The following is a 27,241-nucleotide window of genomic DNA, read 5'->3' as shown; positions in this document are numbered from 1 at the left end:
TTGTGGCACATAGTAAGCACTCAAATTTTAGCTTGTTATTCAAAAAATTATTTTCATCAATTATTATGGTTTCCATCTTTGCCATTAACTTTTTTAAAGAATATAATCTATCAATTATATTCTGATAATATGGCTATACTTCAAAGATCAAAATATATTTACCTAAGAAAAATTAGAAGGTATGAATGTCTCATTATGCAATGATATCTTAATTTAGATAAAGGGGTAGGAAAAGTAGGCTCACAGTTGGGAGTACTTGAAACACAGAATATATTTTTGTATTATTAGTTACTAATATTGTATTATTATTATTAACCTACTTTTGCCACCCCTGTATAATCACATAGCAATACTAAGAATATAATGTAAGGATCCAAATATTTTAATGACAATTACTTTATATATTTTTTCAATCTGCAAACATAATTTGTTTGACTAGGAAAGCTTTTAGGAAAAACTGGGGAAGACTGGAAAGTTTTATATATTTTCTAACTCAATTCAAACTTTACACTATGAAATGCATTCTGATAACAGACCCCATTTCCAAGTCAGCTACCCACCAGTAAGGCTTTAATACTCAGCATGTGATGAGAGATGAAACCAAGTGTGAACAACTTTCAGGTCCCATGAGTAGGCTGACTGTTAAAGCTGTCAGGTTCAATTGCATCATTCCACATTATTCAATGCCCCAAACTGCTCCCTAATTGTTAGGAGCTTAACGTATTCAAAACCATTGTTTAGGCTAATGCTGAAATGCCCTACAATTGAGTTCCTAATAAAGTAGTGGGAGGGATTAAATTGTAGTTAAACCATCAATGAACATTCACGACTGGACAACAGGACTACATGGAATACCCAACCATTCTAAGGCTTACTTATTGGTTAATATCTAGTCAATATACCACCTATCTTTGGGGGAGAAATTAAGTCCCTGGTACTATGGTGGCTACTGAAATAATTTAAGAAATGAAAAAGACGTTAGTCAACATCTGAACTTAAAATAGCTAAAATTCATATATTTGTTAACATGGAATTACGAGTTTTAAAAGAAAAATTTAATATTATTTTTAGCAAAGGACAGTATTTCTCACTAGAAATCAGGCTATTTCTATAACAACTGAAATTAATGATGTCCTATAATTATAACATCAGTATAATAACCATTAATTCCAAAGTATATTACAGTCTGCAAAGTACTTATTTTCATTTGAACTTCATAACATACATATATAGCAGGTAAAACAGATATTTAAAGTTTTCACTTTGTTTATGAGAAAAATGATGACCACAACTTAAAAGACCTGTCCACGGTTACACGAGTGAGTAGCAAAGCTCCTGGAACCCACGATTTCTGATTCACTGTTAACTTCCTTAAAATTATGTCATTATTAAATTATGTATTGAAACTTTCATTCTGACCAATCAAGTCAAGTGAATTTGCCTGGGAAACTGAACCATTTCCTCAAACAGAATGAAAGTGTCGTATCAGACATCATTTGAAAGGAAATCAAGGACTACATCCAAGACAACTCCCCAAAACACACACACACCCCCCAAAAGTTATGCTACTGGAAAACAAAATATTCAAAGCTGATTGAAGCAAAAGTCTCACAGAAATATACAAAACATTAGTTACTAAATTGTACCTTTAAAATACTTAAGTATCTTCATTTACTAAATATCACATCAACCTGGGAAGTTCCTTAATTAAGTTATTTAAATCTGTATCATTTTTTAACAGTCAGAGTAAATAATGAACAATGATTATCTACATGAAGACTTGTATCCAAAAGAATGCAGAATATATTAGAATACAATTTTTTTCTTTATATTCAGTCTTAAATTCTTCTATTAAAGGAATCATCCTTAAAACAAAAGCACTTCCATTCTCCCAAAGACTGAACAGAATGAATGTAGTACTAGGAAACGGAGGGGAATTTGAAAGCAAAATGGAAACTTAATGGAACACCTACAGAAACTAATTTATACCTGTACTCACGATACAACAAGGCAGAGCACATCCTTAAAAAAAAAAAAAAAAAAAAAAAATCACATGGACACCACTTCTATCTTCTACTAATGTATAGGAACTATAACTATACTGCTGGTACCTGTGAAAGAATAATTATTCTAAAAACAAGTATTTCAAATAAAACATAATGATCTAACATTGAAAAACATAAATCTGAGTTATCCAACATTTTTAAAAGATTTTTTCAGCCCTGGCTCATGTGGCTCAGTGGATTGAGAGCTGGCCTGCAAACCTAAGGGTTACTGGTTCAATTCCCAGTTAGGGTACATGCCTATGTTGCAGGCCAGGTCCCAAGGAGAAGGCACACAAGAGGCAACCACACATTGATGTTTCTCTCTGCTCTTTCTTCCTCCCTTCCCCTCTCTCTAAAAATAAATAAATAAAATCTCAAAAGAAAACAATTTTTCCAAACTAGGGCTGCTAAGCATCAGACTCTCCCTCCCTACCTCTTAACAAAAAATTTTACAAACATCTCCTTTTTTTCAAATTAAAGGCACAAATCTATTCCCAGTTTTAATTTCTATTAGCTTTCTAATCTTACCTACCTGACTATTTTGTAGGGAACAATTCTTAAGATTGCAAATAATCCAAACAAGAGGCCTATTTCTCTTACTTAAAACCAAGTTCAGAAAGATCAAGAATGACCTCTGGATTTTTATCCTGCAGACACCAAACTAGTCACCAAAAACTATTACTTTCATTACATTTTTTTAGAGGAAGGTGAGGGGGCAAAACATTATTCAAATTTAATGTTTCTATTCTCTGATTTATATATTTTTTAAATGTTTGCTTCCTAGTGTCATGGCTTTCTTAATAATTGTAACGAGACTTCTATAATTACTTTTTAAATATCGATCATTTGAATTTACCTTATAGTACTGCTCTCTTAGTTTTAAATCAACTACCTATAAAGAAACCCTAAATAAAGTGCTAGATATGATTATCTAAACACAATGACTCGCCTGATTAGAAAATAAGCAGGGCCTACATGAAAGTTAAACCAGAAATAACTTTTGTCATTTTGAAAAGAAAATTCAATTACCAGTTGCATCACAATTTTAAGAGTTTTATCTAAACATTCAACTTATTCTAAACACTTTTGTATCCTTTCCCTTGCACATTGCCTTAGAAAATTCAGTTTTTGTACATTCAATACCAATACTATTGTCTCAGGCAGCTAAATTGAAGCAGTTCTGCTCTCAGTTAAATTGAGAGGTCAATGTGCCTCAGTTGCCTGGAGACTGATGGTTGCTACAGCAGCACTAGATAAGCCAGGCTAAATAAGCTCCAGCTTGAAGGCAGAAAGCCTTTACTGCTGGACAGAAACACAGATGCAGTTGTCTCAGCATGCAGCATTTGAGTCTAACTGGATGATCGCATTTATAAACGACTCATCTTACTGAAACATGGAAAGAGGATAAACCATAAAGATTTTAATTGGAATGAATCCTGGATTACTTGCAACTATGATTTCTTTGTTCTTTAGTTGAGTCATCTGTTGAGTGGAATTTTCCCTCTAGCTATAAAATTTCTCTTTACCACCACTTCCCCCATCAACCTCCCTAACACCAACCCCTAAAACCACAAACATAATGAATGGGAAGAAATGAGATTTTTGCTTAAATCATCCTAGAATTAACTAGAGAGTAATTAAAACAGACTTTTATACAGAAAGAAAAGAAAAAATGCACATTGAAAATGCTCATGTGAGACTTTTGTCCAAGAATATAAAGCTATCAATACATATGGCTATACTTAATTAAAATTAAAAGAGATAAAATAAAAACAGATAAAATTATTTTTCCTTTCACCCCCTCAAACCCCAAACCCCAAACCCCTATTATTATGGCTACTCACTCAGGCTAGTGAAATAAGCCAAAGAAGAACTCTTCCTAAACCAGTCAAACTCCCCTTATTCAGGTTGAGAGGCTCACCAAATAGTTAACTTTCATTTTGAAAGATAATACCAATAATCATGCCACTGATTTTCTGTTCTGAATTGTCTGTTGTTTATTCTAATACTTAATGTAATTATAATGATTGTTTATACTTTAAAAATAACATACTTTAAAAATAACAATGCTTTGCTTTGATCTACAGTTTGGAAAAAATACTGGATAAGTGAATACATTCTAAAGGCCTGTACAATAGAAATTATGAATATATACATAAAGCCTAAGTTTACAGCAGCTTACAAGTAATTACTTAACTATTTATTTGTAATTAGACATTTATCACTGTTATAATTTTCTCAAAATGTTAACACACTACTAGACCTTTGAATAAAGTAAAAATAAAAATATCAAAAATTCTAAATAAATTAAAAAATATATACTTTAGGAATTTTAAATTATTACCTTTAGGGAAAGGTGGGGGTGGGGTGGGCTGGAGTAGGATTGTGTGTGTGTGTGTGTGTGTGTGTACACAGCTTTCCCCATTTACTGTCCTTTTTATGTATTTCAAGGTCATGATTTTTCTAATTTGACTCTTGCTTAAAACATTCCTGTAGACTAGGTCACCTATTTATCCAATTACAGATCTAAAGTGGAGGAAAAGGATAAAAAACTGCAAAACCAACCACATAGTCACCATTATTTACAATGTTTAGGAACATCATCACTCTTTTCTCTCACTAGGAAGAAAGCCATATTGTACTTAAAGGGATTATTCACTCTTTATTCTATATTCTCCTACACTGGATTATGAAAACTTAGCAGACATTCAAACATTGTTTGTGTGGTTTTTGAAATTATAAAATAAATTTTTAAAACTACAAGTCCAAAATTGGTTCACAGTTCTTTTAAAAAGCCTTTTATTGATAAAAAAAGAAAGAATAAAAGCTCCCCCCAAATTACTATTTTACATTGTTAGAAAAAAATTTAGAAACTCAGAAATTTAAAACGACCAGTTGGTGCCAACACATTCCTTTGTCTTCTCTCATGAGTTATCATGTAAAAATGTCTATGACTTCCACTAATATGTCAATACAAATTGAGATATTTTATAAATTCCCATAGGAAGCACTATTTCATTTCTCTCTCCTCCAATGAAGCTTACTTTCAAAACTGATAACCCATCTTCACGTTACTTTATAATGTACCTGAGTTGTAGCAACAGCAGGGGTTGCAGATGACGCCGCTGAGGGGGACAGAGCTCCCACTTGTTGCAAATGCCCAGAAGACTGCTGAGGTAAATGAGAACTGGAAACAGGAGTACTAGATCCTGAGCCAGATACTACATTTGGAAATGATACTGCTACGTCATTGTTGTTATAAATACCTGAAAGAAAAGAAATTTTATAACTTAGCTGTCAAATTTGTCAGACACACCACATCAGTCAATATGTTAGAATACTCACATTTTCTCCTGATCCCTCCCCCAATGACAAATTTTTATTGGTGGTGGTAAAAAAAAAAAAAGTACCAATAACTAACTGAATAAATACTGATTTTTCATAAGATACTTGTCTAAAAGAATCTGTTTCTTTATATATCAAAAATGGCTTTGCTAATAGACAGGGATCACATCAGGAAGTGCTTTTTAAAAATAGTAAGAAGGGTTTTAGGAATTCCTAAGAACAATGAAATGTTTCTTAAGTAGAAAAATAAAGCAATTGGAGTTGCATAAAAAGTACCAGGTTGGCCTTTCACACACAAACTAGGGCCCCAGAACTCATGATTGAGAAGAGTTGAAATGGGAAGATACTTTTATTTTAAAAAGGTCACCTACACTACAATGTAGAAAATAAAGTAGAGTAGGACTAGACTCTGAATTTGGAAACCAATAGAGACTGATGTCATTGCAGGACACAGCTGAGAGAATAATGAACCTAGGTAGGTTCTAGGGAATTCAGGAGGTAGACTAGAAAGGACTTTATGAATGACTAAATAGGGTGTACAACTGTGCATACTGGAGGGGGACAGAGGAGTAAGAGAGAACCATGTTGTGTACTACTAGGTGGTGGTAACAGTATCTTCAAGAAACAAAGAACACAGTAGCACCATGGTAAAAGCTAGAAAGAAAGGGGGGGAAATGAAAGACTGGAAGCAATTCATTCTAAAAAAGTGGATGGGAAGGGGATGGAGAGTGAAAATGAGAAAAAGACAGAAACAAGGATTTAATGGAAAAGGTGTTTTTTGCTTTATTTTTTTTTTTTAAAGATGGGAGATCATGGGCATATGTTGATAACGAAGAGCCCACAGAGAGAGAGAGAGGTTCTTTGTGGATTAACTTTAGAGAAAGGATTATCTGTAACTCAGTCAAGTTCTCAACCAGGGGTGATTTTTCTCCAGAGAAGACATCTGACAATGTTTGGACACATTTCTGGTTGTCAAAACTAGGAAGTGCTACTGATACCCAGCAGGGAGCGGCAGTGGATATTGCTAAACATGTTAGAATGCCCAGGACAACCCCGCACAACTAAGAATTATCTGGTCCACAATGTCCATAGCATGGAAGCTGAGGGATCCTGTCATAACTAAGACTCTTGGGAGGGTGGGAACAAATAAGATCCTAAGAACCTGACACTGTAACTAGAGGAAAGCAGGAAAAAATTAACACAAGTGGGCTGCAGTTAAAAAAAAATCCTTTTGAGAAACTACAGCCCTTGTAGACAACAAGTTATTATATCAACAATACAATTTACTTTGTTCTAAAGAATGTAAATACTATTGATTCGTAATAAATAAAAGCACCTATAATCTTCAAACTAGGGTAATAAAAGAATTGGGACATCATAAAGGCCTTACAACTGTAATTAAGGCTTCTAAGATATCTATAATTTCTCTAGAAAAAAACATAATTTATTCATTCAACAAATACATCCATTACACAAACATCTGAGAGCTCACAGTTTGCCAGACATTATTCTAAACCCTGGAGATAGAAAGCCATTCAAGATATGTGGTCTCCACTTTCAAGAAGCTTAGCAGAAAAAAAAGATACAATTACAAAAGACTGTGAAGAGTGACAGAAACATCCTCTGGGGGCTATGAGTGCAAATAAAAGAGAATCTCTCCAGGACCTGGAATGAGAGAGAGGGGGTGGGGGTGTCAAAAAACTTACTGGAAGAGATGAGTGTTAAAAGCTAATTTCCAAAGGAGCCACAGAACAGAGGCAAAGGGTAGTTTGAGGAAGAAACTATCAAGAAAGATCAAGGTAAATTCTAAGAACTTAAAATTACCATCTGAATAGGTTAAGCAAGAAATGAGGCAAAAAAAAAAAAAGGCAGGAAGTAGATTAAGAAGAACATTAAAGTTAAAAGTTTAAAAAAATTACAGACCATAAGAAACCACTGAAGAACTGTAAACAGAAGCTTTGTGTGATCAGATTGATGTTTAAGTAAATCACAAATCAATGGCACAGGCAAAGACTAGATTGGGGAGGATATTTAAATTAAGACCAAGTACGCTATTAAAGGTTGCTACAATAATACTGATGAGCAAAAACAGGGATTAAACTAAGGTAACAGCAGTGAAGAGACATTACAGAGGCAAAGTACATTTGACTGGTAACTAATTAGACCTGAAATATAAAAAAGAGGGAAGACTCAGGAATGATTCTTAAGCACCAGTAAGTGGACATGAGAGTGGTGATACTAATCACTGAGGCAGGAGTAGCAATTGAGAATATCCAGTATTTGGCTACTATGTACAGATCACTAGCATAATAGCCCAATGAGGTAACTATCACTCTCATTTCACATAACAGAGAGAGTAGATGAAAGAAATAAAGTAACTTGGGGCATTTGCAGCTCTCTGAACTCCAGCTGAAGGGGGGGTGAAGGGGTGGTTAGTAAGGACTTTTCTATACCATATAGCTCATACAAAGCAGACTGTCCATAAATTAACCAGTGGTAAAGCACTGAGGAAGCAATGGGCTCCCAAAGCCACTCACAAGGTGTTCCCTCTACTGGAGGAGTGAAGAAACCTCATGTTATAGGCCTAGTATCATGGCACTCCAAGAAACTTGATTTGCAAACTTCCCTTCCAGCGTCTTGTGCAAAAAATTGTTCAGGACTTTAAAATAGATCTGCATTTCCAGAGTGCAGCTATCGGTGCTTTGCAAGAAGCAAGTGAGGCCTATCTGGTTGGCCTTTTGAAGACACCATCAATTATGCCAAAAGATATCCAGCTAGCATGCCACATACATAGAGAACGTGCTTAAGAATCTACTATGATGGGAAACATTTCATTACTAAAATTTTTTTTCTCTTCTTCCTGTTTTTGGTAGTTCTAAATATTAGGTATTTTTTCAATGGAGTCAAAAGGTAGCTAAGTATAAGGGTGGAAAATAAGGGATGGATAATTTACTGGCAGTTTTTCAATTTTCATTTTTGCACAATTTAAAAAATATTAATGCAGAACTTCCAGTCAAGATAGCAGCATAGGTAAACATGGCTCACCTCCACACACAACCACATAAAAAACACAACTAAAATATACCATATTTTGCTGAGTATAATGTGTGCCCACATTTTTGGTTTAAACTTTCAGGAAAAAAATCTTTTAATTTTTTAAATTCAATTATTTATTTATTTATATTTAAATACCTGTTTTTTGTATTACAAAGGAATTTTAGCATTTATTTTTGTACATATTATGATACAAGAAATTTTATGTGAAAAGAATTACAGAACACAAGAACAGATACAAGGTATTTCAGGTACTACCCATGTATGATATGCATCCTTATTTTTCCCTCAAATATTTGGGCAAAAAAATGTGTATTATACACAACAAAATATGGTAGAACCACTATTACTCAGAACCGTCAGAAATCGAGTTGATGGAAGTGTGACAACTATGGAATTAAAGAAACCACATCCATCCAGACTGGTAGGAGGGGCACAGACACTGAAAGGGCTGGTCCAACATCCACGTGTGGTGGATTAAAAATTCAGGAGAGTTATCTCAGGAGCAGAGTACCAGCCCCTTACCAAGCCCCCCTGCCCAGGGTTCCAGTGCCAGAAAAATAAGTCCCCATTATATCTAGCTACAAAAACCAGCAGGGATTGAATCTGTGGAAGAAACCACTGGAGTCCCAAGCAAGTCCCCTTAAAGAACCCACACACGGACTTACTCATGTTCACCCTCTCTGAGCTCCAAAACCAGAGTAGTAGCTTGAAAGGTACCAGTGGCCTACAGGGAGAAACTCAAGCGACTGGCACCAACTCAAGAGCGGGGGGGTGGGGGGGATTCTCACACAGAAAGGCAGGCAGAGGCCATTGTCCCTTTCTGAGCCTTCCCCCAACAGATCCACAGACCCAGCAAGCTGGAGCCATCAACCTGGCTGACACTGTTTGACCTGCCCTGGAGACCTCAATTCTCCTGGGTCCCACCCAATTTATGGGCCCACCCAGGCTGTTAACTGTGACTTTTCCATATGAGTGGCTAGCCTTGGCTCGTGCTTCACAACTTCCTAAACCCTCTCAAAAAAGCAACAGCCAGCCTCAGTGAGCTCCCAGCACCCGTACCTCTTGATAAATGGTCACAGGCACAGCACTAGCAGCAGCCAGCCAAGATTCACAGTTTGCCTTCATCTGGGAATCTCCAAGCCCAGCACAAGCAGCAGCCATTGCAGATTGCTTATAGCTGAGGCACAGCTGGGGCTGACCTTGACCTGCACCACCTGGGAAACTCCAGGTCCACTGCACCCAGTGGACAGCTACAGACCATGTCAGAGTACCACAACAGTGCTCCTGCACAGCTCATCTTCCACAGAGGACAGAGGTGGATGGTCAGTGGTCATGGCCAGTCCTTGCAGCTGACTGGCCCAGGAAAATCCCTCCCATTGACCCGCCAACACCAATCAAGGCTCAACTGCAAGAGGACGGTGCACTCAGCCCACATGAAGGACACACCTCAAGTACCCAGCTTGGGTGATAGGAGAGGCTTATGCCACTGGACCCTACAGGATACCTACTACATTAGGCCATGCTACCAAGACAGGAGAGTCACAGCAGCTCTACCTAATACATAGAAACACAGGGAAGCTGCCAAAATAAGAAGACAAAGAAACATGGCCCAAATGAAAGAACAGATCAAAACTCCAGAAAAAGAGCTAAATGAAATGGAGATAAGCAATCTATCAGATGCAGAATTCAAAACACTGATTATAAGAATGCTCAAGGAACTTAGTGAGGATCTCAACAGCATAAAAAAAATCAAGTCAGACATGAAGGATGCGCTAATTGAAATAAAGAACAACTTACGGGTAAACAACAGTAGAGTAGATAAAGCTGAGAATCAAATCAATAATTTAGAACATAAAGAAACAAAAAAACAACCAATCAGAACAACAAGAAAAAAAGAAACCAAAAAAAGCAACCAGGACAGTGCAAGCAGGCTCTGGGACAACTTCAAGTGTTTCAATGTTTATATCATAGGGGTGCCAGAACAGGAAGAGAAAGAGTAAAACAATGGAAATCCCTTTGAATAAATAATGAAAGAAAACTTCTCTATTTTTGTGAAGAAAACAGACATGCATGTCCAGGAAGCACAGAGTCCCAAACAAGATGGATTCAAAGAGGTCCCCTCCAAGAAACATCATAATTAAAATGCCAAAGGTTAAAGATAAGAGATAATCTTAAATGCAGCAAGAGAAAAGCAGTTAATTACCTATAGGGGTGCCCCCAAAACACTGTCAGGTGATTTTACAAAACAAACTTTGCAGGCTAGAAGGGATTGGCAAAAAAATATTCAAAGTCATGAAAAGCAGGGACCTACAGCCAAGACTGCTCTATTCAGCAAAGCTATCATTTAGAATCGAAGGGTAGATAGAGAGCCTCCCAGATAAGACTAAAGGAATTTATCATCACCAAACCATTATTATACAAAATGTTCAAGGGACTTATTTAAGAAAAAGAATATCAAAACTATGAACAATAAAATGGCCATATATATATATTATATATAAAAACAATTGAACCTAAAAATCAAACTAAGCAAACAAAAAGAACAGAGACAGAAGAATCATGGATATGGAGAACATTTTGATGGTTGCTAGATGGGAGTGAGGTGTCAGAGAATGGGTGAAGAGGTGAGGAGATTAAGAAATACAAATAGTGCCCTGGCTGGTGTAGCTCAGTGGACTGAGCATGGCAAACCAAAGGGCTGCCGGTTTGATTCCCAGTCAGGGTACATGCCTGAGTTGCAGGCCAGGTCCCTAGTGGGGGCCACATGAGAGGCAACTACACATTGATATTTCTCTTCCTCTCATTCTCCCTCCATTCCCCTCTCTAAAAATAAGTAAATAAATATCTTAAAAACAAAAAGAAGGAGAAGTACAAATAGGTAGTTACAGAATAGCCATAGGGATGTAAAATACAGAATAGGAAATGGAGTTGCCAGAGAACTTATACGCATGGCCCATGGACGTGACCAAAGAACGGAGGACAGCTGGAGGGAGGCGGGATGCTGGATGCTGGGTGGTGGTGGTGGTGAGTGGGTAAAGGGAGGTAAATGAGTACAATTGTAATAGCATAATCAATTAAAAAATATTAATAAATATATCAATGTAGGCACATAAAGCATTAATGCAAGTCAAAAATGTTTCAGTGAACAAATTTCAGCAGTTCAACTTTATAACGATTATATAGAAACCTGTTAAATTTTCTGGACAATGCCAACATTTGCACTTTTTTTAAACAAGTACATTTCTTATTGATAGCAACTAAGTGGTGTTTGTAGCATTTTTATCACACAGTAGATTCCATCCATTAACTACACATTCTGAGCTGTCCTATGTTATTCCTGTAAGTTTGCTATTAAAATACATTAAACTATAAAAATAAATAATTTTTAAAAGATTTTATTTATTTATTTTTAGAAAGGGTAGGAGGGAAGGAGAAAGAGCGGGAGAGAAACATCAATGTGTGGTTCCCCCTTGTGCACCTCCACTGGGGACCTGGCCTGCAACCCAGGCATATACCCTGACTGGGAATCGAACCAGCAACCTTTTGGTTTGCAGTCCAGCACTCAACCACTGAGCCACACCAGCCAGGGCTAAAGTAACTTTCTTAATGACCTAAGCTGGTAGATCAGGATTCAAACTCACAGCTATCTGATTCTGTAACTGCAACCATCTCCTAATTACAAGTGTGAGGTTGATCATCTTTGAGATGCTTGCAAAACATAGAACTGTAGTCTAGAACAGGATAAGATGAGCCTAAAACTTGGCAGAAAAATTAGGTCTGTATACAGATTTCAAAAATGAATGGATAAATTAGTAAAATAAAAACTCTAGATTTCTAATTTCTCCTGAAAAATTGAAGCTCTATTAACATTGGATACTATATTCTGAAATAGCAACAATCTGTCAAAGCTTTGGATAGACATAGATTCTTCAATTCAAAAGAGTCCCATCATTCCTTATTCTTCATTTCTTCTTCATTCATTTGTTACCTACATGACCCCAGTTAGGTATTTGATTTATAACTCCTGAAATGGAAGTGGGTCAAAGCCAAGGAATGAAGAAATAAGATCACCCAAATTTCTGAGCATGATCAAGAGAAAAGGACCAAAGACAGAACCCTAGGAAATATTACCACTTAAAGGGTAGACATAAGCAAACAAACAAAAATAAAAGGTAAAAACAAAAGGTAAACCACAAAGAATAAAATTTAAAACTAAGAGAGAGAATCTTAAAAACCACTTAGAGAATTTCAAAAGAAAAGTCAAATGATTCTACTGGTTATTTAAGGTAAAGCCAGAAAAAGGAGCCACTAAATGTGACAATAAATCTTGGCAAGATAACAATTTTAAGAAGTTTGACTGTAGAGAATAGAAAAGAGACAGCATGTAAATGAAGCAAATATCTATAAACCTTACATTCCAAAGGAGAGATGCACAGCCAAAAAAAAATATTTTTTATGTTGTTTACCCCATAGTTCATTTACCAAATATTTATTGAGGTTTTTATTATTTAAAGAGGTGCCCTGACTGGTGTGACTCAGTGGACTGAGTGCCAACCTGTGAACCGAAAACTCGCCAGTTCAATTCCCACTCAGGTTACATGCCTGGATTGCAGGCCAGGTCCCCAGTTGGGGGCATGCGAAAGGCAATCAATCGATGTATCTCTCACACATCGATGTTTCTCTCCCTCTCTTTCTCTCTCCCTTCCCCTCTCTAAAAACAAATAAATGTTTTTTTTAAAACAGAGGTACTAAAGATCACAAAGAATAGAAGAAATTGTGCCTTCAAAGAACTTAGAGTCTCATAACAAAGCTAATAAGTATCCATAAGCATTTTACGAGTTATATGCTCTTTCAATACAAAACAAGGTGACATTCATCTAATTAAACAGAATTGAGTCCTGCAATGCACAAGCTCTAGGAAAATACCCTGAAATCCATCTGTTCAGGATAGAGAATAGAAACAAAGATGCAGAATGATACAGAGGGTAACAGTGACATACTGATTCATTCAATGTCATTCAATCATTCATTCGTTCATCTATCCATCCATCTAGCAAACAAATATTTATTACATATGTATTTGAAGACAGGCACTGTGCTAGGAACAGGGAATAATGTAGGGAACAAGACAAACAAGATCTCCACTCTGCAGGAATTTACAAGTTAATAAGGAAGGCAAACATTAAAACAAACAAGGGATGACTTTAAATTGTGACAAGTGCTATCTATGATGGAAGAAGAAAGGGTACCATGAGAGTGAAAAATTAGGAAGCAGAAAAGACCTGTCTAAAGAAATGACACTAAAACAAAGATCTAAAAGGTAGATTGGTAGGTGAGAGTTAAGTAGAAAAGCTTGTTCAAAAGACGAGGAAAAAAAATAGATGATGCGGCTAGAGCACAGTGAAGGGAGTGGTAGAGGGCATGGTTGGAGACTGGAAGGAGATCTCACAGGACCTTGTAAGCCATGTAAAGGTGTTTATAATTTATGTTAAGATTAATGGAAAGAAACCAACAGCAAAGAACATGACTTAGTTTTTAAAAGATCATCCCTCTTAACTGTTACATTGCAAATGAACTGAAAAGGAGAAGAGTGGGAACAGAAAGACCATTTAGAAGTCAGTTTGACAATTCATACGAAAGACTATGTCCCTCTGGATTATGAAGGTAGTGGTATTGAACATGGAGAAAGTGGGAATCTAGAAGCTGGAATCACCTAAACTTAATGATAAGCTATGTTTGGTAGATAAAGAACAGTATTATGAATGAATCCCATGTTTCTGGCTGCTATTATAAGTGACATTTACTGAGATGGTGAAAACTGGAACAGGAGAAAAGGATTCTTTTTAAGAGAAAAAAGCTGGTTCACTCTAAGTCTTGGAGACTTCCAACATTTCAAGGATAGGTAGTGGAAGAGAAATTTGTAAAGAAAATTGAGAGCAGTAAGGTAAAGAAAAAACCATGAGTACAGTGTCACTGAAGCCAAGAAAAGAGAATCTGGAGAAAGAGGGGGGCACATCAACTGTATCACATAATGCTGAAAGCTAGTAGAGAAACAGACTGAAACTGCCCATTGGATCTGGAAACACTGAGACACATGGTAAATTAGGATGAACACTACAGTGTAGGCAGAGTCAAGAAAACATTGTTTAGACCTAACCTTTTTTTACTATGCCCACTGTAGTGACATAAATCAATATATAAGACAGAAGTATACCTCTCCAGTGACAGAAATATTAGTGTTCACCAACCAGAGTTCCTGTTTCCCAGTTTCAAACTGCCTGGGAGGCCAAATCAGTACGAGTTGCTTGTTCAGCAAAGAAGAGTATATGAATGGGACAGTTTTGAGGAATATTTAACCAAGCAAATGATTAAGCCTATAACTTATCTCTAACCCAGATACCAAGAGACTGAATATTCTTTTCTAGTGGTTAATATAGTGTGAAGTAGTTAAAAGTCCAAATTCTGCTCCCTCAGGCAAATAACCTCTCTGAACTTAACACACCTCATCTATAAAATAAGGATGGTACCAATGATTTCATAGGGCCGGTGAAAGGATTAGCTAATGCGTGTAAAACATATACCAATTATTAGTAGTATACTGTCTATACATAGTAAGCATTTCATAAATGGTAGCCATCTTGCTAAATATAAAGGAGAAGCAATATCTATTGATGTTAAAAGGAATAAATAGGATAATATATACATGAATAGAAAACTTCTGTTATTAATGTTGCCTTAATATCCCTTCCTTTGGTGACTAATAAATACTTAGGATATGCAGTATTTTGGCTTTCCCTTTCTAGATCATGGACTATATCTCTATTTGATTAACACATTCATTACTCAAAGAAGGTAAAATAAAATATAATGTTCAGAGCTCTGGTGGAGTAGCTCAGTTGGTTAGAGCATCATCCCCATATGCCAAGGTTGTGCGTTCGATCCCCAGTCAGGGCACATACAATCAAGCATAAATAAATGAAACAACAAATTGATGGTTCTCCCTCTCTCCTCCTGCTTCCTTTCTCTTTCTAAATTATATGAGAGAGAGAGAGAGAAAGAAGAGGGGAGGGGAGGGGAGGAGAAGGGAGGCAAGAAAAGACGGTGACAATAAGAGAAGTCTTCAACAAAAACAAATACGCTAAGAAGTCATCTAAGATGTAAACTGCAAAATACTCACTGGACTAGGCAATATAAAAACTATTCCTGACCTAAGTGGAGTAGTACTTCCCAAAAGCCTGTGTAAAAGGGGTTTGAAAAATTAATCAATGAGAGAATTTCTATTTCTGGCATGAGGCAGACTAAAAACAGCCTAAGATCCTTCCTAATTAAAACAACCTAAGAATAAATTAACTAAATGCACAGAAAGTAAGGGAAACCCTTAGATATCAAAAATGTAGAGGAAAAGGCTTTAACAGGTTGTCCTAGAGGAGCCAGCCTGTCAGTAACCTAGCAGCTTTGGCTTTAATACCCACAAAGAAAGAGAGATGAGACCTTGGACCTCAAAAGCATAGGAAGTTGAAACTAATGAGACCCTGTTTATATTCCTTTAAGGGAAAGACAGATCACCCCCCCCCCAAATCCTCATAAAACCCCAAAATCACAGCATAGGGAGAAAATAAGGATGCTTGTCTAATTTGACCTGAGTTCTAAATGGGGTATGAAAAGTCTGCCTTGAGAATTTATGGCCATAGCCTTGTCTTCCAACAGGTTTTGGGCTTGAATTTACACTATGGGCCTGGTCTGGTAAATGCCAAACATAAATTAATGTAAGAAGGGGTCAGGTGGTACTGTCACTTGAGTACACAGCAGAAGCAAACACAAAACCTCTCTGAAGGAATATTTCCTCAATCCAGGCTATAAAATGAGCTCAGAATACAAAACTAGAAAACATGGAAGGGGAAAGGAAAACAAGGGGAAGGAAATAATCCCCTTGATCACAAGTCAGCAGACAAAAACATTAAGACTGACCATCTTCCAAGAACCTTAAACAATACAAACAACAAATAAAGATTATGAGATATTTTAAATGACTATGAATCTAAGAGAAGGAATCAAATATATGATAAAAGAACAACACTCTACACAAATAAGAGGAATATGGGGTATCCTGCTATAGTAGGCAGAATTCTAAGGATGGCCTCCCAATTTATCCATTTGTCCATTTATCCTATTTTGAATAACTAGGCCCTAGTACACCTGTAAAAAGACCTGGCAGGCTGAATTAAGGTGCTGATCAGATGATCACATCCAAATGGGTGAATTACCCTGGATTATGATGTTAGGCCAGGTATAATTACAGGAGCCCTTAAAAACAGAAGGAGGAGGACAAGAGAATGATGGGAGATGTAGCAGAAGAGAAAGCAATAGAAATGTGGCAGAAGAGAAGTCCTAGAGTGTGAAAAGTATTCAGCTCACCTTCGCTGGTTCTAAAATGTAGGGACACATGTTCAAGGACAGGGGAGAAACCTCTAGGAGCTTAGGAAGGCCCTCAGTTGACAGCCAGAAAGTGATAACCTCAGTCCTGTAACAGCAAGGAATAAACTGCATTCTGACAAAAACCTGAATAAGTTTAGAAGTGACTATTCCCAGAGTCTCCTCATAATAGCAAGCCCAGCTGGCCATCTTGATTTCAGCCCTTATGGGACTGTACGCAGAGAAACCAGCTAACCCAGCCTGTACTTCTGACTGTGTGCTAATAAATTTGTATGGTTTTAAAATGCTAGTTTTGTGATAATTTGTTATAGCTATAGAAAGCTAATATACTTGCAGTGCTAGAAAGTAAGGAAGCATTCAATGAATAATGAGGGCATACCTAATGGGCATGGAGCCAGATTAAAGGGGCTCCCAATGGCTAAATTTAACAATTTAAGCACCACAATAAATGGATTATAACCCATACTTCCCTAAGCCTATAGTGATATAAACTGAAAGTCTGAAGAGCAGTGGCATACTTATGCAGTCTCACAGTTTATCCCACAAAATACTAATTACCAAGTGGGAAAATAAAAACTTTTCATTGGAAAAGCCTGATTGTGTACCATCTGATAAGATGCAATGATAGATCACTTCTATGATATCCTGGCTCCAAAATAACAACCTAAATCTAACAATGAAAAAAATAAACCACATGCAAAATAACTAGCCTATAATCCTCAAAAATGTTGATATTACTGTCAACACTTGAATGGCATCTGAAGACTAGATGGTAGTATATGACAATATTAATTTCCTATTCTTGACAGTTGTGGATTTGCAGAAGAATGTCCTTGTTTGTACAAAATATCTAAGAGTTCAGGGCTGGATGGGGTACTACATTTGCAACTTATTCTCAAATTGTTTAGGAAAATAAAGTTCTCTGTACTATACTTGCTTTTCTGTAAGTTTGAGGCTATTTCAAAATAAATATTTTTGTATATGTGAAGCTAAAAACAAGACACAGAAACAAAACCAGACCAGGTCCATTTTAATTAAAAAGGTTCATAAATAATTCCTAAAATTGAAAAACATGCTCACTAACATTCTTTACTCAATAGTCAGGTAAAACAATCAATTAATAGAGTTAAAGAGATGACAAGTAAACAAATAAGATCAAAACAGATTATCCAGATATAGCACAGAGAGATTAAGAAATGACAATGATAAAAGAGTGATTAAGGAATACAAAGGACAAAATGAAAATCCAAATATGTCTACCAAAGGTTTCTAAAGAATAGGAAAAAGCAATGTTTTAAAACATAATGGCTACAACTGTGTCTAGAATTAAAGACACAAATTCTCTCAAAAGCAAGCACAAGAAGTTCCAATAATAAAGTCAAATAGAGACATACTCCCCGAAACACAGAGAGGATCTTAAATGAGTGGGTGGGGTAGGTGGGTGGGGTAGAACAGTTTGAGTGATAGGTAAACAAATGGGAATGCAGGATTTAAAAGTTTAGGTTTTTTGGCCTGGTGTTTTTTTCAAGAGAGAGACACTAGAGCATGTTTAAATAAAGATAAATGATTGTGAAAAAGAAAATGAGGAAACTAAAATGACAAGGTCTCTTGAGGGGGCTGAAAAGGATGCGATCCAGAGCACAAGGACTACTCTTTGCAAGCAGAACTGGAGAGAAGGAAAGAAGATGGATACAAATCCAGTAGGTTTGTAGAAGTGAGTAATAAGAAGATGAAGATTTTTCTGGGAATAAGAGACAAAGATATCTAATACATTGTGGATGGAGGAGGAGGAGAAAGGGTTAAAAAAACAAGTAATCATGGTAAAAATGTAAAGAGAGTTTGCTAGAGATATGTATTAATACTGTCAAGCAATTTAAATGTCAGTCAAGGGTAGTATCATCAATCGATAATTATATGAATTTGTACATGGTGTTATTTTCTATCTCTAGAAATACTTAGCTCACATGAAGTATAAAATATGTATTTAAGTGGTCAGGTTAATGAAGGTACTTCAACCAAGAAGAGATGAGACACACCTAAATTAATACCAATCATAAGCCTAGCTGAGAAACACCATGCACTGCATTACATGGTGATTTATTTATTTGTTTCCTTAGCTTAAGGAAATTAAAAGAAAAATTCAGTATGTAAAAAGTTTCCAATTAATATGAACAACATAATCTTATTAGATATGATGGCTATTAAAACAATTTGTCATTCTTCATTAAAGGTTTTCTATAATTTAACAAAAACATATGACATTAAATTTTAGAAAATGAAAGGAAGAAAAAACTATAATGAAACCTATAGTTTTAACACAACCACTATGATAATTTTATCTAATATTTTATTCTGTAACTATTCATTTATATTTTTGACTCTTCCAACTGTAGTCTGAGCCCTATGAAAACAAGAATTATATAGTAAGAAATTGACAGTCCTCGGTCATATTATTTTATGCATAATACATATACGATTTGTAATTCTGGGTTTGGTGTCTGAGAAAGTATGTCATGGAGCCCTTGCTGGTGTGGCTCAGTGGACAGAGCGGCAGGCAGCCTGCGAACCAAAGGGTCACGGCTTCAATTCCTGGTCAGGGCACACGCCTGGGTTGCGGGCCAGGTCCCCAGTAAGTAGGGGGGATATGAGAGGCAACCACATATTGATGTTTCTCTCCCTCTTTCTCTCTCTATTCCCCTTCTCTGAAAATAAATAAATAAAATAGTTTTTAAAATCAATTAAAAAAAAGAAAAGAAAATATGTCATGGATATACTTCGAAGTTGCTAGGTAAGCTTCCTAAATATCACTTGATAAATCTAGGAGCTGCTGTAAAAAATATGAGTGTAATTTTTACATTTCCAGTATTTCCAATTTTTTGCTATGATAAATACATCTACTAGTCTAGCCTTTTCATATGTTCCTTAGGACAGAAGTCACTTCTATTTAGTCCTTTTAGATCACTTCCCATGAAGCACTTCATTTTAATATTCCATGCTTTAGAATTTCTTCCTTGTCTTTGTATTTAAAAATTTCCCTATAACATGTCCAGAAGAAGACCTTTCCTTCTCTCTTTTTTCTTTGGCACTCTATGGGTTGCTTCAATCTAAGATCTCTCAGCTGTTTAAAGGTAGTTTACTTCCATTATTTCTTCAGATTATTTCCTCCTCTCCATTTCTCTCTCCCCTTTTTGGGACTCCTGTTATCTGGGTTCTTCTTCTATCTTCCCTAATATATAGCTTTTATTTTGTTTGTTTGTATGTAGGTTTGTATATATGTGTGTATATTTGTATGTGTGTAGTCTTGGTCATCTCCTCCTTTCTAGAGATTTCCTTAATCTGACCTACCCATTAAATTACTTTGTTCCTCAGCTATATAGCTTATGCTATTCACCCCATTCCTTGTGTTCTTTACTTCAAGTATTATAGATTTCCATACCTAAAATTTCTAGTTGTTACTTTTTAATATTTTGTTTCAAATTATTATCTTCCCTCATGTCTTTTATGTGTTTATCACACTAGTCTGTTTTTTCTGTATAGTTCCATGAAGACTGATCTGGGTAGAAAATCTGACTTCATATTACCAGCCTAGATGGATTTAAGATTTTTGGTCTCCTAAATGTTGACATACCCAGGGACAACTTTTCAATATAAGCTCCCTAACATACCTTTTGAGTGTAAATATTACTTGCTCGTGATATTACAAGCATGATGGAGAAAAATCTGAGAACCATAATTCCAAATACATATCTGTTATATCAATATACTATTGTATCCAGAGATCCTGAAATAAAATGACCCTCTGAGTATGAAACTAACACTAGACATTTATAGAAACAATTCACCATAATACATGGTCTGTATCTCCATTAAACAAGGTGATTAGGACATAATTTCTGTAAACACACAACTACAAATTAATGTGAAAGGAAGCTGCAGAACAGTCAACTGCATTATAAAGAGGGAAAAGAATCTTATCAAGAAGGTGACTGATAATCTTTAAACATAATTTAACTAACTGTCCCTACTGTGATAGATTCACTATGCCAGCAACTTCCCAATCATAATTCATTTTCCCAAGATTACTTTAAGGAACAATAAGGCAAGCAACATTTGTTATTCTAGACAGCCATGTTTGGTTTTTTTTTCCCCTCATAAATGACTAAGTGACATACTTCCCTACCATCATTTCTGAGATACTGCCTTGAGTAAGCCCAACTGATCAACTGTAGGTATACTGGACAAAACCAAAAGAAGGCTAATATAACAACCCGTGTAAGATATAATAAGGATCTGAACCAACCCATAGCGAAGAAGAAAAATGGATTTTGAAAATAATAAAGAAATTAGATATAAAATCATGTTAGGAAACTTCAAATTAATTATTTAGAGAAAAAAATTTAGAAGGTACCACTTTTTGGCACAGAACAGGATGAGGAACAAACACACTTTTACCACACTTTTTCAAAAGGAAAGGTAATTGCTTTTCAGGATTACAAAAGAAAATAACTAGAACTCAGAAGCACAATCTTTACTTATATAGGTACCATTATTTATTATTCCATGTAATCACTGAAACACTAGTTGAATAAGTAAAAGGAAAATACTCTCATTCATTACTACACATATTAAAAGCAATAACCATATCTTTTGTGAGGAAACTTATTTTTAAAATTCCTAGTAATTTAAACATTCACTAATCAAATATTATGAAGATTTTTTTAAATTAAGGTTTTGATTTGTTTTACATTGAGTATTTTCACAGCTATTCTGTCCTTCCTTCAAGTTGACGCTTTCTACTTGTTCACTTGACTGCTTCCCATCTATTCAGATTTTTGGTTGATCAAATATTCTTCTCTCGCATCTTAATCCATTATCCTTCTAGAGTCTTCCTTTCCACCCATTAAGACTTTTCAATCTTAAAATAACCCTGATCCAAACTCTTTGTTTTCTCTACCAACATTTCTCAGCCATGACCAATCTTAAGAGTGTCAGTGATTTACCCCTATATGGACTACTTTCAATTTTCCTTCACATCCAAACTCTAACTTCATCTATTCATTTGCATGCTAAATATCTGTACTTAAATGTCTTGTTGGTATATTAATACCCAAATTCTCTCAGCTACTGACATTCAATTCATTGACAATTACTACCACTTCTTCCATTATCTGACTTCCATTATCCTTATTTGGGCCCTTGATACATTTGGCTAGATCAGCAATTTTCAATTGGTGTGCCACAAGAGGCACACTAATATGCTGTCAGAACATTAGACTTAAGGCCAAGATGGAGATGTAGGTAGATACTTTGCCTCCTCGCAGAACCAAAAGAAGGATAAATTTGAAAACAAAGAATAACCAGGACTGCCAGAAAATCAAACTGTATGCAAGTCCAACAATCAAGGAGTTAAAGAATAAACATTCATTCAGACTGGTAGGAGGGACAGAGACAGGCAGCCGGGGCTGAGAGGATGTGGGGCAAGGTGGTGGCTGGCATACCAGGTAGTCCCACATTCACGTGTGGATAAACCAGGAGGAACAACTGGGGAGTGAGACAGCACAACCCAGGGTTCCACTGAAGGGAAATAAAGCTTCAAAACCTCTGGTGGTAAAAATCTGTGGGGGTTGCGGCAGGGGGAGAAACTCCCAGTCTCACAGGAGAGTTCACTGGAGAGACCCACAGGGTCTTAGAATGTACACAAACCCACCCACCTGAGAATCAGCACCAGAAGGGCCAAATTTACTTGTGGGTAGTGGGGGAAGTGACTGAAAGAGCCCACAGCTGTGCAAGTGGCATTGTTCCCTCCCGGACCCGTCCCCAACATACACTGCCACAATGCAGCAAAGTGGGCTGCCCAGCCCTGGCAAATACTGAAGGCTTCCAACATGACAACAGAACAGGTGCACCGACACAAAGAAATATGGCCCAAATGAAAGAACAGATCAAAACTCCAAAAACAGAACTAAGCAATGAAGAGATAGCCAACCTATAAGATGCAGAGTTCAAAACACTGGTAATTAGGAATGGTTACCTGAAATGGTTTACCACGGAGATGGTTTAGTATGGTTGCAAAATAGAGAAAAAAGTTAAGGCTATGCATAGTGAAATAAAGAAAAATATATAGGGAACCAATAGTGAAGGGAAGGGACCCAGGACTTAAATTGATGCTTTGGACCTGAAGGAAGAAATAACCTTTCAACCAGAAGAGAACGAAGAAACAAGAATTCAAAAAAACGAGGAGAGGCTTAGAAACCTCCAAGACAACTTTAAATGTTCCAACATCTGAATCATAGGGGTGCCAGAAGGATAAGAGAAAGAGCAAGAAGCTGAAAACTTATTTGAAAACATAATGAAGGAAAAATTCCCTAATATGGCAAAGAAAATAGACTTCCAGGAAATCCAGGAAGCCCAGGGTTCCAAAGAAGTTGGACCCAAGGAAGCAGACACCAAAACACACCATAATTACATTACCCAAGATTAAAGATAAGGAGAGAATCTTCAAAGCAGCAAGAGAAAAGGAGACAGTTACCTACAAAGGAGTTCCCATAAGGCTATCAGCTGATTCCTTCAAAGAAACCTTGCAGGCAAGAAGGGGCTGGAAAGAAGTATTCAAAGTCATGAAAGGCAAGGACCTATATCTGAGGTTACTCTATCCAGCAAAGCTATCATTTAGAATGGAAGGGCAGAGAAAGTGCTTCTCAGATAAGGTCAAGTTAAAGGAGTTCATCATCACCAAGCCCTTATTAGATGAAATGTTAAAGAGACTTATATAAGAAAAAGATGACCAAATCTATAAACAGTAAAATGACGACAAACTCAAAACTATCAACAACTGAACCTAAAGAAGAACAAGCAAAACAAAAAAAGTAATAAGCAAACAACTAGAACAGGAAAAGAATCACAGAAATGGAGGGTTATTAGGGGATAGGGTGAAGGGGGAAAAGAGGAGAAGAAGTACAGGGATTAAGAAGCATAAATGGTAGGTACAAAACAGACAGGGGGAGGTTAAGAACAGTATAAGAAATGGAGAAGCCAAAGAACTTACATGTACAACCCACAGACATGACTAAGGTGGAGGGGAGAATCCTCGTAGGAGGAGTGGTGCAGGGCAGAGGAGAATAAAGGGCAGGAAAAAAATAGGACAACTGTAATAGCATAATCAATTAAATATACTTAAAAAAAAGAAGAATTTTAAAAACACACAATACCTGACTAATAAGTCAGTGGTACTCACCTCTTTTCCCTTAGATTATCAAATTAAAAAATGACAACAGCAAACACAACTATAGCTGTCCGATGTGAATCAATCAAAATATACCTAGATTTTTGTCATATCAGCAAAAAATATACTTTTTGGTGTGCTGTAGAATTTTTATAGTTAGTTTATGTGTGCCATGAGATGAAAAAGGTTGAAAATCGCTAGACTGTACAGAAACCTAATTATTTTCTCTGATCAAACATTAGCTCCTTTCAATCTTATATGCTGTAGCCAGATGAACCTGAGTTTTATCTTTTTTCCCACCGAACACCAACAACTTCCAACTCCTTAGTCTAATATCTGAGGTTGCTATTTCATATATATTTCATATTAAATATCAATATCACCATAACTTCACACAGCCTGTGTATTCTCATACTTGTGCCACTGCTGGTGCTATTTGTTTTCCTAGGATTGGGCATCTAACCCTGTTTCCCTATCTACAAATACCTAAATTCTACATGTTCTTTAAGCATCAGGTAAAATATTACATTTCCTGGACATCTCGTTCCCTCAGTTGAAAGTAATTTTCCCTGACCTTAAACTCTTACTGTACTACAGATCCTTAGAGAAGCTCAGTCTATCTTGAAATTTTCATTTATTGATATACACACATTGCTCTTCCTTTTAGCTTTTATGTTCCCTAAAGACAGGATTCATGTGCAGAACAGTATACTTATTTCCCCAAAGCAACTAACCAGAATGTCAGATACAGAAAGAATATAATATATACTTGTCAATGAAAAAAAAAGCTGAGACACTCTTGAAACATTCCATATAGCAGATACTTACAATCCTGCAAAATTAGTCTTATTAATATGTGATACTGAGATTTTTAGAGGAGGGCCAGGGGTAGATGAATACATTAATTGGTTAATCCACTAGTGGATTCAGAATACACATGCTCATTCTTCAACTGATCTAGAAGTATTTGAGAGATACATTCAAATTACAGAATTATTATAAATCATGGGATATCTCAGCTTCTTCTTTCCATTAGTAAGAAGGAATGGTCACAGATTTAGAAAGTGGTCTTAAAAATCAAAACTTTGGCATCTAGACCCTGACAGGTAAGTAGTTTTAGGAATCCTAAATCCCACCCTACCATGTCTTAGCAATACAGCAGACAATTCCAATCAAGTACAACAGGTAAGAACATAATAACACACTTCATTACACCAACCATTCAAGATTATGAAGAATTCCTTCCAATTATAATTTTTGTGACTACACAGCTCTAATACTGTCTTATATGGGAAGGTTTCCAAACTACATTAGTAGTTTCCAAACTACTGCAAACTACTGTAGGTTCCAAACTACATTAATTTAACACAATTACCTTTAGAATCATGTTTAAGTTTGGTACATACCTATGAATTTAAAGTTCCAGCTTTGATAGTGTAGAATTATAATCTTTGTCTAAAGAAAAGACGCACTTTCATTCTTAATTTTTAATAACTAGTCCCTAAAAATTATTACGTTAGACAAGTTGAGGAATTTAAGTCATATGGAAGGAAAAAAATCAGCAGAGTTAAAGGTCCTAAAAAAAAACACACAAACAACTATGGAAATTTTAAGTCATTATAAATTTGTTTTCACTAAAGTAAAAAAGGCAGATTATTAATGGTATTACCACTCAATTAACTTAAAATTATTGTAAATTAATTTTCATTTATACTAATTCCTTCACTCAGTAGGAACATTTCAGGTTCTGTCTCTCTTGCAGTTTCAATGAAAAGCTTATAAATTCATTTTGCTTTGTAGTATAGTTAACAAGCATACTGAAAATTACTTTTTCTCCCCAGTGGCTGACTCACCATCCAAATATCAATATCCTTTGTGTTTACTACTTAAAAGTCTTTGGAGCCTATGTCCAGAAGCACATAGTGATTCAAGAGACAAAGTAGCTTAGACACTTTGAAATGGAAAAGGTCTTACTGTCTTATCTATAGTATATGTCTTACACTACTTAGCAGGGCTGTATAGTATTAGTCAGTCCTTCGTACACAGGAGCAAAACATTGGAATGGAATAGTAGTGTTTGATGTATCCTGGAATGTAACAATTTATTGTACAGAAATAAAGAACACACCAACTAATTAGGTAAGAAGAAAAATCAAGTTTATTGTGATTAAAAAGAAATTAGAACTAATCTCCACACTATACAGAGCAACAACTCCTCCCCATCAATAATATCTCATTATACATAGTGAATCTCAAATGCTTAACAGACTAGGGAACTGTTATGCCTGAGAATTCCTCATCTCTGTTCTTAAGATCCCTACCTCCTTAATGCTTCCCTGAAATAAAAAAGGGACACGTGAATAACAAAGATGTAGTTTCCTACAAACTAATCTGACAAACCTGAGTAGGATACCATTCGTGAGGGAGAACATTCATTGTAAAATCAATTAGCATTCATACTTATTCTCCATCCTATAGCAGATATCTATGAATAATTTGCTGGCATTACTTTGCCTCTTCCATCAAATGAGATTTGTTTAATGAGTATGGTCATGACAAGCTATAAGCACCATAATTAAAGAGTATTTAAAAGAATAGTAATGGGGCACAAAAGTCAATTAGCAATATACTGCTGTGAAAATAGATCTAAGCTCTTTAACTACTTTAACCTACTATTGTAAAACTATGTTAAAAGTGATAGTTGCCAAGACAAATAAATGAAGCAATGCCATTAATGTAGCAAGGAACCAAGTTACTATTCTGACACCAACAAGACTGCCTAATTTGAAAGTTTAATTACCAAAGAAAATGAACATATTACTAAAAATATATGAAACTCATTTGAGGACTGTGTAGCAACTGACAACAATTTATGCACTCAACATTACGGACAGTCTATTTGATGATAAGCTAAATACTGATGAAATAAAGACGAATAAAACCCAACCCCTACAATAACGAGTTTATAGTTTAGTGAAAAATTTGTAAACAGATAAAACAATCTAGAAAGCACCAAAGTCATACCTGAAATATTATGATGAAAACCAAGTTGATGATATGCTAGTTTCAACTGCACTATGAAATTAACCTATAATCCCTGCATGTATGTGTCCATGTGTCTATAAATATGTATTACTTGT

The 27,241-nt window shown here is 35.9% G+C and overlaps 1 protein-coding gene across 16 annotated transcripts in view; it reads right to left on the bottom strand.

Moving 5' to 3' along the window:
* Nucleotides 1-27,241, bottom strand: part of MLLT10 (MLLT10 histone lysine methyltransferase DOT1L cofactor) — a 258,378-nt gene that overhangs the window by 23,970 nt on the left and 207,167 nt on the right. For all 16 annotated transcript variants that reach the window (XM_053922164.2, XM_053922167.2, XM_053922168.2 and 13 more), the window contains one exon: nt 5,133-5,311. In XM_053922164.2, the coding sequence (XP_053778139.1) occupies nt 5,133-5,311 (179 nt within the window). The remainder of the gene's footprint in view (nt 1-5,132; nt 5,312-27,241) is intronic.

Source organism: Desmodus rotundus, chromosome 4, assembly GCF_022682495.2.
Source record: "Desmodus rotundus isolate HL8 chromosome 4, HLdesRot8A.1, whole genome shotgun sequence".
Taxonomy (NCBI): domain Eukaryota; kingdom Metazoa; phylum Chordata; class Mammalia; order Chiroptera; family Phyllostomidae; genus Desmodus; species Desmodus rotundus.
The sequence above is the reverse complement of the archived record's forward strand: the minus strand, read 5'-3'. Positions and strand labels throughout refer to the sequence as shown.